Raw genomic sequence first — 13,485 nt, 5'->3', positions numbered from 1 at the left:
TAGAGGGGAGGCAGCGGGTGTGAGCTGCCTCGAGTCGGGTGCAGGTCTAAAAAACTCAGCCCGCACATCACTACTGTAGATGTCATTCGTTGAGAAGTCAGAAGTGCAAAGGAGTGTCTATCTACACTAAAATGAAAGTAACATCTTCAACACACTTTCCTTATCTTTGAAAGGTAAACTATTAAATATTTTTTAACAAGGGGTATGGATAATTAACTAAATCAAAGGCTCACCCCATAGACATGCATTGGATTTTAACAGTCCATAAGAAAGAATCATCAGATGAGCAGCCATCAGTACTTACCTTCTGCAGTGATTGCTCTAATGTATTGCAGTGTGCAGAGAATAAAGAGATTGCAAAGAACTAGCAGCATCCAAGCCATTGCAAACATCTAGTTTTTTACATTCATTCATAAGGCACAAAAACCTGAAACAGAGAGAAACGAATATAGAATTACATTTTTTGATAAATGTTATATTTATTCAGTTTTGTCCATCTTGTTGCTTCTAGTGAAGAGGTGACCATTCAAAGTACAGGTATGGGATCCGTTATCCGGAAACCCACTACGCAGAAAGCTCCCATAGACTCCATTTTATCCAAATAATTAAAATGTGAAATTTTTCTCTGTAATAATAAAACAGTACCTTGTACTTGATCCAAATTAAGAGACAACTAATCCATAGTGGAGGCAAAACCTGCCTGTTCAGTTTATGTAATGTTTAAATGATTTCTTAGTATACTAATAGTATGAAGATCCAAATTATGAAAAGATCTGGAAAACCCCAGGTCCCGAGCATTTTGGATAACAGGACAGGACCCGTGCCGATTTGATCGGGATGTGCTCAGTCTGGATTAAAAACAAAATAACTCAAAAACCACACATAATAAAAAAAGAAAACCAATTGCAATTTGTATCAGAGTATCACTCTCTACATCATACTAAAAGCTACCTCAAATGTGAACAACCCCTTTAATGTAAGGCAAGCTTTGTTTTTTCTCCAAAATACTGACCTCTTCTACCGTGTTGCTCCTTATATGTATCCAGAAGCTCCTTTGGATCCCTAATATATGTACTCTGTCATTGATTTTAAAAAAATAGTCGATTACTTTACGCTCTTTTATTAGCTGGCATTATTTCCAGCAAGCGAACGCGATAAGAAATGAAATTTTGAAGTTTGCTAGATAAAAATGCTAAAATTAAACCCACCCATAAATGGAATGCTGTTTTCTAACTGAGCTGACAGTTTCGATTCCCACAGTACTTTCTGCAGCTAATGCTCGCAGTTTTCTGGCAGGGCGCCATTTCCTTTTTCAACTGCTATTATTGTTTTATTTTAGTATAGGATGCAATATAGAATGTAGTGTATGGATTTTCATGTTTTGAAAAACCTATGTACAGGCAGTCCCCGGGTTACATAGGAGAAAGGGTCTTTAGGTTTGTTCTTGAATATGTATGTTGAAGTTGAAACATATACATTTACTTATTAAAGGCAACATTGACAGATGTTTGTCTTTCCATAATATTTATTTTTACCTATCTGTATTCTGTAGTAGACAACACACGCCAGAGGGGATTGCGGCAGGTGGTTTATGAAAGGTAAATGCTAATTAAAGTTAAGCAAACCACAGTAGGTTACTGTAATAGCCTCCTTTTGTGTGAGTTGGATGTAAGTCTGGTTGTAACACTAAGAACTCCCTGTATATATAATTACAGGTATGGGATCCGTTATCCGGAAACCCGTTATCCAGAAAGTTCCGAATTACGGAAAGGCCGTCTCATATAGACTCCATTATAATCAAATAATTCAAAATTTTTAAAATGATTTCTTTTTATATATAATATTAAAACAGTAGCTTGTACTTGATCCAAACTAAGATATATTTAATCCTTATTGGAAGTAGAATGAGCCAATTGGGTTTATTTTTATTCATTATTTATTTATGTTTACATGATTTTCTAGTAGTCTTAAGGTGTGAAGATCCAAATTACAGAAAGACCCATTATCCAGAAAGCCCCAGGTCCCGAGCATTCTGGATAATAGGTCCCATACCTGTATAGCTGTACTTTAGCATAGTCAATGAAACTGATCTCTAATAAGAGGAAATGTAATTGCAAGCAACTTATTTAAAAAAAATTAAAACAGTATTAGAGCATCCCTGTTGTCTGGCCATACCTCAGCTGGCTTCAGCTCCATTGTTTTGGAGTCAGAACCAGCAGTGCAGAGAAATTAAATAGTCAGGCAGATACTGTCAATTATATTTACAAATAAGTGTAAAATCATTGAAATTGCTTAATTTCCAAAATGCAGTTCTGTTTTCCTGTCTCGCCTTAAAGAGAAAAGCAGAAGAAAAAAATAGGGTCCTTTGGCCTGACCTCCCTGTATTGCTGTTTTATTGTTAGTATTGTAAGAATAATGGATGGAAAAGTCTGAATCTGAAAATCCGGCATCTCAGACCTGTCAAATTTGCATATTAGTCAATGGGAGAAGTCCCACTGATTTTTTGATGTGCCTTTGGGGTTTTGGCAATACCCTGAAGTTTTAATAGTTTTCAGGCAAAATTCCGAGTTTTTGGGTGAAAAATCGTGAAAATCGGATGCAAACAAAATTTGTGGCAACGTGTATTAATAAATAAGTCCAAAAAATCCGTGCGGATTTGGTCGGAGATGTGGTCACAAAGTGGGTGTGGTTAGAAAAATGTGTCCCGCTTTCTATTTTTCAAATACTGGTATAGGTATGACCAGGGCCTATTCTGAATCACAGTCCAGACCTGGTTCAGTGTTTGGCTGAGCTTGCTAATTTCAATGAAATCTTATTCAAAATGAATGGAACAGCACAACATATATATATATATATATATATATATATATATATATATATATAGATATATATATATATATATAGCTGTGTACACGTGTCTCTCCTCTGAATTGTTTTTGTGCAACAGGGGGAGGAGCCCCACCCTCTGTGAGCTGACAGGAAGGAAGAGGGAGAGAGAAAGTGCTGCTGGGAGAAAAGGAAGTGCTGCTGGGATATAGAATCAGCAGACTACAAGTACAGTGTACATACTCCCACAGTTTTGTGTGTGAAACTTAATAGGGAACCCCAGTGGCAGAAAAGCGCACTCTCTTTAGGGTGCGGAAGGAAAGGGGGATCCTTGTCAGGGCTCTGAAAAACAAAGCGTTCTCTTCTCAGGGCACGGAAAGCCAAAGGGAGTCCTTTTTAGGGCTCTGAAGCAACTGCCACATAAGTGGGGATTCCCTTCAGCAGTCCAGAAATCAATAGCTGTGTTATTTGAGTGAAGTTGCTCCTGGCTGGCAGGCTATCTGTATCACTGCAATTTAAAGGAATAGTGTCCTGCCAAATAAACACATCAACCGCTATACTGTGTATGTGTATTGCGGATCAGAGAAGTTCCCAGGGAGGGGTATTACAGTTCAGCCTGTCCTGACCTTGGGTGGACGCCCGCCATATTAAAGTGAACCTGCTCTCCCATATAGCGGAGGCACAGAACTCCTGTAGCGCCACACACAACTAAATGCGTGTTAGTTCTCATGCAGTAGCAGAAGAGGTCTATATATATATATATCTTTGAGAAAGGTCCCGATGAGGATCGAAACGTTGGATATGCATCTGTGAATAAAACAAAACAGTATTTTCACAAAACCTTTAGAGTGCTCCCACAACCCCCCTGTTTTGATATTATATATATATATATATATATATATATATATATATATATAATATCAAAACAGGGGGTTGTGGGAGCACTCTAAAGGCTTTAAAGTATATATATATAAGTATAATAAATGCTATTGCATATGTACCCAAAACAGGGGTTATTTTGTTACAAAGTTATGATCATAAAATTGATAAGCCACCATACCACGTCAAGGTAAACCCCGAATGGCGGTCCCTAACTTGTTTTATTTATTTTTATGTGCATTCTAGCATTACCTGTGATCAATGTCCATTGAACGCTGTTTTTTCACTGAGGGCTAAATCCTTCCCAGCCAGCAATCAGGTTTTTAGAGGAGAGATATTCCCAAAACAAACGCCCAATTTTAAAAGCATAGGATCACCACTAGTTTAAAGGGGGGGTATGGGGTGCTACAACCACTGAAGCTATGCCACAGCTTCCAGCTAAATATACAATATCAAAACAGGGGGGTTGTGGGAGCACTCTAAAGGCTTTAAAGTATATATATATAATATAATAAATGCTATTGCATATGTACCCAAAACAGGGGTTATTTTGTTACAAAGTTATGATCATAAAATTGATAAGTGAAAAAACAGCGTTCAATGGACATTGATTACAGGTAATGCTAAAATGCACATAAAATATAAAACAAGTTAGGGACCGCCATTCGGGGTTTACCTTGACGTGGTATGGTGGCTTATCAATTTTATGATCATAACTTTGTAACAAAATAACCCCTGTTTTGGGTACATATGCAATAGCATTTATTATACCTATATATATATATACTTTAAAGCCTTTAGAGTGCTCCCACAACCCCCCTGTTTTGATATTATATATATAACGTTTCGGCTCACACTCAAGCCTTTCTCAAAGTGAGAAAGGCTGGAGTGTGAGCCGAAACGTCAGTTGTTTTTTGATCCAAATAAATACCTTTTTTGATTGTGATAAGTCCTGTGAGTGCGAGCTTCTTCATTACTATATATATATATATATATATATATATGCATTGGGCCTGCATGATATTACATGGCACTAAGTAGTACCTTACACTAATATGACACATGATTGCAAGTTCGCCATTTCACTGACACAAAGGTTATTGTGTGTAATAATTCAGCAGCATGTCGTATTCTAAGAAACAAACAGTGGCGGAACTACTGGGGGAGCAGGGGGTGCGAGCGGACCAGGGCCCCCACCCCCTCAGGGCCCACCGGCAGTTCACGCATCACTAATTCCCGGACAGTTCCAGGTGTACGGAGGGGGGCAGAGGGCCGGGCTGCGCGTCCTGCGCCAGGGCCCGCCCCCCTCTAGTTACGTTTCTGGAAACAAATACACTACTTATAAAAGCCAATTACAGTATTCTCTGTTTCTGATCCCCTCTGTTTTAACCCAAAGGGCAGATTTTGAAATACAGACAGAGAGCATATAAGAATCTTGGCTCCCACCCAGCTCTGGGCCATATTACAAGGCAGATTATTTATCTCATTAATTTTATCGTATAACACAAAATGTTTTTTGCCTTAGCATTGTTATTTTACCTGTAAATTACCTTTTAGTATGATGTAGAGAATCTGGGGAATTTGCAATTGGTTTTCATTGTTTTTTTTAGTTATTTAGCTTTTTATTCAGCCTTCCTGTAATTCGGAGCTTTAATGGGTTTCCAGATAACGGATCCCATACCTGTATTAGTATAATGCATCATATATCTTACCATACCTGGGTTCTGTATCGAGCAATGTTCTAGAAAAGGCAACAATCAATATAGATGCAAAAAAAGACAAATCATATTAAACTCCTATGTAAGCGACAATAAACTTCATGAATAGTATTTCAGACTCCAAGAAATAGTCTTTGGGGAATATAGAGTTTAATCTCTTTATCCACCTCCCTTATAGGGTCAGGCAGGGCCGTAACTAGGGGTAGGCAGAAGAGACACGTGCCTAAGGCTCAAAGGTAGAGGGGCGCCAGGCACGTACCTCTTCTGACGCCGTCCCCTAGTTCCAGAAGCAGTGACAGCTGTTTTTTCTTCTTCTGCCCGCTCACCTATACATACAGTATCTTGCGTGTCCCAGGCGTATGCGCGCTTGCACGTCCTCTGCAGATGCGCACTTGCATGTCCTCGGCGCATGCGCACTTGAACATCGCGTCCTCTGCGCATGCTCAAGCGGAGGGGGGCTGTGTAGTCGCCAGGTGGCCTAGGGCACCCAGCCACTACACAGTCCACTTTTAGTATATTATAGAATGGCCAATCAATTATAGGCAACTTTTCAATTACTAGTCTATTCAAGCCCTCTCCTATTCATATTCCAGTGTTTCTTTCAAATCAATGCTTGGTTGCTCGGGCAACTTCGACCCTTGCAACCTAACTGCTGAAACTGAAAACTGGAGAGCTGCTGAATAAAGTGTCCCCTCTTTTGGGTGCTGGTATATACAATTTTTATAAATAGTGACTACACCTCGTATAACAAAAGTACCTGGGGACTGAAGCACCAGAAGTTCTGTATCATAGCTCTGAAATGGTGCGTTTTTCGCAGCACAGTCCCGATTTTGACAACTCAGCTCGCAGTCCCAGATTGTTACTGAAAAGTCCAGACTTTCTCTTTGATCCCCTGCACTGAACAGCCAGACAAAGATACAACGTTTTTGGCTTTTGGCAGAGAGCCCAGAATATGTGGCAGGTGCACTTAGATACTTTTGTAAAAATTAAGATAAGCAAAGAAACAACTGGAACAATTTACGAAAAGCAGGTATTTTGGGGAAACTGTGGCTTGCAGCTTAAAGGGCAAGTCACTTTCTGTAATAACTGAAAAAAAACACAGAAATGTGTTCAGACTTTTATAACCTGCAAATTTTGTAAAATAAACATGGTAATTAGGGCATGGCATGGTCAAAAAAAATGTTTCTATTTCCAAAATGTTAAGAGGTATGCTGTATGTCTCCTTTGTGTTCTTTTATTCTTGTAGTAACAAACCTGGTTGTATGTCCTTTATGTGCCTTTCCACATGGGCCTTTATGATAGAAGGACAGGAAAACAAATTAAAAATGGTACCTTTCCTTGTGGTGACTAGAAACCTTTATTTTGCTATTTTAGGAATCTGCCATGAGCATACTATGTCTCTGATGCCCTACCCCTATCTTTCATTTAAGGGGAATTAACATAGTTGAGACATGTGTTGCACTAGGTTTCTTTTAAGATTCTGGCTCATTTTATATCTCTTTCTCAAGCTGCTTCAAAGTATAAGATTGTTTTATTGTGACTTGTGAATACTAGAGAAACAATTGGCAAATACATTTGTCATCGTTTAAGGAGGCAAATAATGTTTAAGCTCTATAGTCATTGTAAGTAGATATTACTGGGCCCCACAGCAATTATTTTTCAGGCCCCAAAAATGTCTAGAGCTTGACCTGTTTTACCAATAGTTATTGAAATTGTATATAAATTATAGCCTCATGGGGCCCCTATATCTCCTGGGTCTGCTTCCTCTCTAGTTACATCCCTGCCTAGATTCCACCCTTGTTATTGTTACATATTGTCAAGCTATATATATATCTATATGTCAATATATATTTATATGTCTATATATATATCTATATGTCTATATATATCTAGGTTTATACTATTGAAAGTACCAGAAAAACTGGATGAATCTGATGCAAAGGTGAATCACAATTAAATAGTGAAACTCAGGCATGGAATATAAGAGATATGTACTGTATTTTGAATGACTAAGTTGAAGTTACTGAAAGTCCCGGATGATTCAGAAGCGGAACTCAGTTAAGTAACAGAACTCGCCCATTTAAAGAGAAAAAAAAAGTTCAATATTTTTACAAATTTAAAATAAAAGTGGAAAACCTTCAATCACATTTACCGCAGCGGAGCGCTGATCAAGGCATTCAAGGAGTCTGGTATGTTTAATATCAATTTTACGGCTTTATACTTGCGCTTTAAGAAAATCCCCTCCTCTGTAACTTTTAAAGCGCAAGAATAAAGTCATAAAATTGATATTAAACATACCAGAATCCTGAATGCCTTGATCAGCGCTCCGCAGTGGTAAATGTGATTGATGTAGCAGACCGACACATTGCGAGAGCTGCGGTCGAGCAGGAGCTCCGCCATTACCACATCGCTATCCTTTGTCTGCAAAGTGGAAAACCTTGCCTGCATTTGTATACACTCCCTTTGCTTTTGAACATGGAGTCCATGCTTGTGCTATTAAAGGGATGGTTCACCTTTAAGTTAACTTTTAGCATGTTCTAGTTCAAAATGATGATTCAATTGGTCTTTTTTTAATAGTTTTTACATTATTTACCTAATTCTTCTGATTCTTTCCAGCTTTTGAATGGGGGGTCACTGACCCCATCTAAAAACAATTGCTCTGTAAGGCTACAAATATATTGTTATAGCTAGGTATTACTCATCTTTCTATTCAGGCCTCTCCTATTCATATTTTTATTCAAATCAATGCATGGTTGCTGGGGTCATTTGAACACTAGCAACCAGGTTGCAGCGTGTAACCTGGAGAGCTGCTGAATATAAAACAAAATAACACAAATAATAAAAACAATTGCAAATTGTCTCAGAATATCACTCTCTACATTATACTTAAAAGGCGAACAACCTTTTTAAGGTGTCACAGGTTGTCAAAATAAAAACTGTATTTCTTGGAAAGTGTTACAAAACATATCTGAGCAAATAGTATTGTGAAGACCAAGGAGCTATCAAAACAATTACATTTTTGGAGAGACACCAGGAAGGTTGGCTTATAAAAAAAAATCTAGAGAAGAAGAATTGACACTGGGCCAGATGCTTACTCTACAGCACGACAATAACCCCAAATCCTAAGGATAAACATTAATATCTTTTGAGGTGCAATAATCCAATCGAATAGTGATATATGAAATAGGGAAACACAGATGGAGGAATGTTTTATGAACTATGAATTAATTATGGGTTTATTGGGGGTCTCATATTAGACATTTGAAGGGGTGGTTCATCTTTAAACAGGATGTTCACCTTCCAAACACATTTTGGAAGGTGAATTTTGTAACGTATTGTAGACAATCCCACTGTTTTTTACAAAAATTTCAGTTTGGTCTAAACTAGGAAGCATTAAGCTGTGGTATTTTTGAAATTTCCCCAGGCTTTTATTCAGTGTGATCACAATCGGAAGGTAAATCAGTATTGATTTTTATAAGGCTCATAAGCTATTGGACTACAAGTATGGGAACTAGGGATGCACCGAATCCAGGATTTGGTTCGGTAATTGCCCAAGATTCGGCCTCTTTGGATTTGGATTCAGCCAAATCATATGACTTTTCATCACACAAATAAGTAAAATCAAAAAATGTTTGCACACGGTTCTCTTTCGCCTTCATTTCCCTAATTTACATATGCAAATTATGGTGCAGATTCGGTTTGGTATTCAGCCAAATCTTTCACAAAGGATTCAGTATTCATCTGAATCCTAAAATAGTGGATTCGGTGCAACCCTAGTGGGAACATTTCTAAAGTGTATAAAAAAAAACCGGTAACTGACGCTTTTCCCCCTACCATTTATGGCTGATACGACAGCAAATATCTCACAACATATGATAGCATTGCCATAGCATTGATTAAGGAGAACTAAAAAAAACTCCTGTAATATATTCTCAATCCCCCGCCCAATATTTCTGCTTGAGTTTCTGTTACTGTGATATTTTAGTTGTTTTTCTAGTTTATCAAGTTATGTGTTTACTACTTTTAATCGTATTCTTTGCCAGTCCCAAATATATCTAAAGCACTATCTACTTCTTAGAGGTCCTTGAAAAAAAGATGCAGCTTTGAGGCAGTTCTTGTCTTCAGCAAAATCGCCAGTGTTGTGGGTTGCTGTATTATTCTGCATTTTTAACATTTTGGGGGTTATTTATCAAGGTCCGAATTTATCTCAAAATTGGCTGCTACAAACTCCAATCTAACTCGCTCGGGTTTTTAACGCTTATTTATTATTACATTTTCCAGAAAATGTGCTTTGCGGGAAAAGCTCAGATTTTCACGATTTTTTCGTGAATTTTGAGATGCCGTGTTTTTATATTCGGTCTTTTTAGCCCTCGGGGTTTAATAAATTCCGAAAAATTCATGAATTTTTAAAAATCCGATTTTATTAAAAAAAAAATCACAAATTTTTCGGATTTCTGGGAAGTTTCGGGGTATTTGGAGCTTAGTAAATAACCCCCTAATTATCTGCTGATCTTGGTTAACTTGTTATTTTGTACATCCGGACTTAATAATTCTTTTGCCCCTTGAAATAAAATATATATTTTTTTTCTAGCTCATATTGATCAATTATCACTAAGGGGGTTATTTCTGGGAAGTTTCAGGGTATTTGGAGCTTAGTAAATAATCCCCTAATTATCTGCTGATCTTGGTTAACTTGTTATTTTGTACATCTGGACTTAATAATTCTTTTGCCCCTTGAAATAAAATAGATATATTTTTTCTAGCTCATATTGATCAATTATCACTAAGGGGGTTAGTTACTAATCTCCGAATACCTGAAATTCCCCGAAATCCGAAAAAATTCTTGATTTTTGTATAAAATCACAAATTTTTCGGAATTTATTAAACCCCGAGGGCTAAAAAGCCCGAATATAAAAACACGGCATCTCAAACCTGTCAAGGTTGCATAAAAGTCAATGGGAACAGTCCCATTGATTTTTGGTTGTGTGGGGGGTTTCGGGCAATTTCACAATGTTTTCAGAACTTTCGGGTGAAAACTCGTGAAGAAGATCTGAGCTTTTCCCGCAAAGCAAAATTTCAGGAAAATGTAATAATAAATGAGCGTTGAAAACCGGGTTAGATCAGAGTTTGTAGCAGCCGATATTGAGATAAATTCGGACCTTGATAAATAACCCCCTAAAGTTCATAAAATGTAATAATTTGCACTCTCAATGGTTCAGGCAAAGTTAACCATATCTAAGATATCTATGTAAATCACTGTGGAAATGTGTCCACACTATATGAATAACAAACACTAATATTCTACATGATATTTCAACACAAAGCTTGCTGAGACTGCCTGAACTATGCCAACCATTGCAGCATGTTACTGTCTCAGCTGAAGTTTTAGACTGCAAACCTTGAACATACATGAATTAGTCTCCCGCACCAAAATGTTACTGTTATACAATGCATCTCTTGCTAAATCAGCATGTCAAGAGCAGTGATTTGATACTTGCCTTTATAAGGAGCAATCATTTCCTTTTTGCCTTTTTTTTACATTCTATTACACTTTTTGTAATATAGTTTATATACTTTTTAAAAAGTCTCTAAATGCTTACCTCTTTATTCCTATTAGCGGCTCTACTTTTAAGTTAAGCATCATATGGGGTTTTGTAAAGTAATGTTTACGAAAAATGTTCACAAAGACCTTTGCAAACGTTAGCAACGATGATTTTCATTTGACCAATTTTAGACCTCAGTGACTCTCTCGCAAAGTTTGAGACCAAAAAGCTTTTGCAACCATGCGCAGTATATGTCATAAAATGTCACAATCACAAAGTATTTTTTGTATTTAAAGGAAAACTATACCCCCCAAAATGAATATTTGAGCAAAAGGTAGTTTATATCAAATTAAGTGGCATATTAAAGAATCTTATCAAACTAGAATCTATATTTAAGTCGATTTTGCTCTTTTACATCTCTTGCCTTGAACCACCATTTTGTGATGGTCTGTGTGCTGCCTCAGAGATCACCTGGCTTAAAATACTACAACTCTAACTGTATGGGGGGGAATCTTGAATTTTTAGAGCTTTTAAAAATAATGAGAAAATCACGACTTTTTAGAGATTCGTGGAAAAAATTGAAAGCCAGTTAGTTAGTAAATAACCCCCTTAGTCTCAACTGGAGATATTGCCTTTGTTATGGTCTGAAATATACATGTGGACAAGGAAAGCTTAGGAATGTTCTTATTCTGTAAGACTGGTACAGGCAGTTTTGCATTCAAATTTAATATCCATTGAGTCTAGGGGCTTTTTTTGTGGCAAAACACAGCAAAATATTTTTCTTATTCCTAGCAATTAAATTCAATAACTCTGCATAATAGTCCAAAACAAAAGCAAACATTGGATTGGTTGCTGTGACTAACTGCTCTAGTGCAATTTACACTGCAGTAGCCATGTTTACAGATTTTTTTTTCAGGAAAGTGACATTTATATCAGTATTAAAATGTTTCCCAGTCTTAAATGTCCTACAAATAGATATATTTTTTTATTGGGTGGCACCTCATTTAACAAACATGATAAAGACCTCACTGGCAGCAAGACAACATTATTGACTGCTAACCACTTTAAATATTTAAGAATTGCATCAGAAAAGTTAAAAACAGTTACAGGGAGAATTTACAAACCACAACCCAAGAAAAATCTGTGAGAATATTTGAAGCTTAAATAAAGCAAAAAAGGAAGGAAAAGTTAAAAACAGTTACAAGGACAATTTCCAAACCGAAACCCAGTAAAAAAGTAGTGAAAATAAGTGAAGCTTATATAAAGCAAAAAAAGGAAGGACAAATACAGAATTACGGAGGAAAAAGGAGGCAGTTGAAAAATAATACAAGGATAGTAAATTCCGTGACTCAGTGTATATGTAAGAAAGGCAAACATCTTCTTTCATCTGGCCACATCTTTCTTTTGTGATTTAAAAAACAAAACTTGTTTAAAATTTGCTTCTAAACTTAGTCCAATACTATACTAGTCACTTTAGAAGAAAAAAAGGTCTCACAATACCTTAATTTGCAGCCATCGTGTAACATTGAGTTCACATATTTGGAGAGAAAGATCTATATGCAAGATCAACAACCGGAAATCTCTGACAGATAACAATGACTTGTTTTCACAATTTCCTTTGAGTCAGCAGTTCATGGAATGTTATCTTTCATATAATTGCTCATAAAAATAAGTACAGTTGACCAAGCAGGGGACAGGTTTGAGTAGATATTTTTTAGTTCTGAGAATCACATGCTAGCTTGTTTAGAATATTTGACTCCATACTCCATACATAGCCACGTTCTGCACAAGGCTTTGCTATTGTGTGCACGAGGCCAAGGGTTATATTTCTAAATGTGTATTTTATGCTTCTTTTAACTTTAATACACTTTTTAGTAACAGAAGATGGTAGCTAAGGTTGAAAATCATATTCAAACGTTTAATGACACCAGGGGGCAGATTTATCAAGGGTTGAATTTCAAGGGTTAACCTCGAATTCGACCCTCGAAGTAAAATCCTTCGAATTCGAATATCAAATTTGAAGGATTTTAGTGCAAATAATTTGATCGAATAAAAATCATTCAATCGATTTTTATTTGATCATAAAAAAGTGCTGGGAAAGGTCCCCATAGGCTAACATTGAACCTCGGTAGGTTTAAACTGCCGTAGTATGTAGTCAAAGTATTTTTTAAAGAGACAGTACTTCGACTATCGAATGGTCGAATAGTCGAATGACGTCGAAGTTGAAGGTCGTAGTAGCCTATTCGATGGTCGAAGTACCCAAAAAAATAATTCCGAAATTTGAAGTTTAATTCATTCGAATCCTTCACTCGAGCTTAGTAAATGTGCCCCTATATTTATGTAGGGACCCATAGATTTGATATGTACCTATGGCTTTAAATACCTACACTTTCTTATCTCTCTAGTAGCTGGGCAGATGTCCATGTATCTAGTTACTAATTATATATATATATATATATATATATATATATATATATATATATATATATATATATATATATATATATATATATATAAAT

General features: G+C 36.6%; 1 protein-coding gene across 4 annotated transcripts in view; it reads right to left on the bottom strand.

The window, feature by feature from the left end:
• Positions 1–13,485, bottom strand: part of LOC108707672 (granulocyte-macrophage colony-stimulating factor receptor subunit alpha) — a 52,735-nt gene that overhangs the window by 29,235 nt on the left and 10,015 nt on the right. For 2 of the 4 annotated variants that reach the window (XM_041581744.1, XM_041581745.1), the window contains exon 2: positions 305–427. In XM_041581744.1, the coding sequence (XP_041437678.1) occupies positions 305–392 (88 nt within the window). In that variant the 5' untranslated portion in view covers positions 393–427. Of the gene's footprint in view, positions 1–304; positions 428–1,012; positions 1,268–12,466; positions 12,546–13,485 lie in introns of those variants that run through there. The other 2 variants (XM_041581747.1, XM_041581743.1) reach the window with 2 other exon arrangements.

Source organism: Xenopus laevis, chromosome 2L (genome assembly GCF_017654675.1).
Source record: "Xenopus laevis strain J_2021 chromosome 2L, Xenopus_laevis_v10.1, whole genome shotgun sequence".
Taxonomy (NCBI): Eukaryota; Metazoa; Chordata; class Amphibia; order Anura; family Pipidae; genus Xenopus; species Xenopus laevis.
This window is presented reverse-complemented; position numbering and strand designations above follow the sequence as displayed.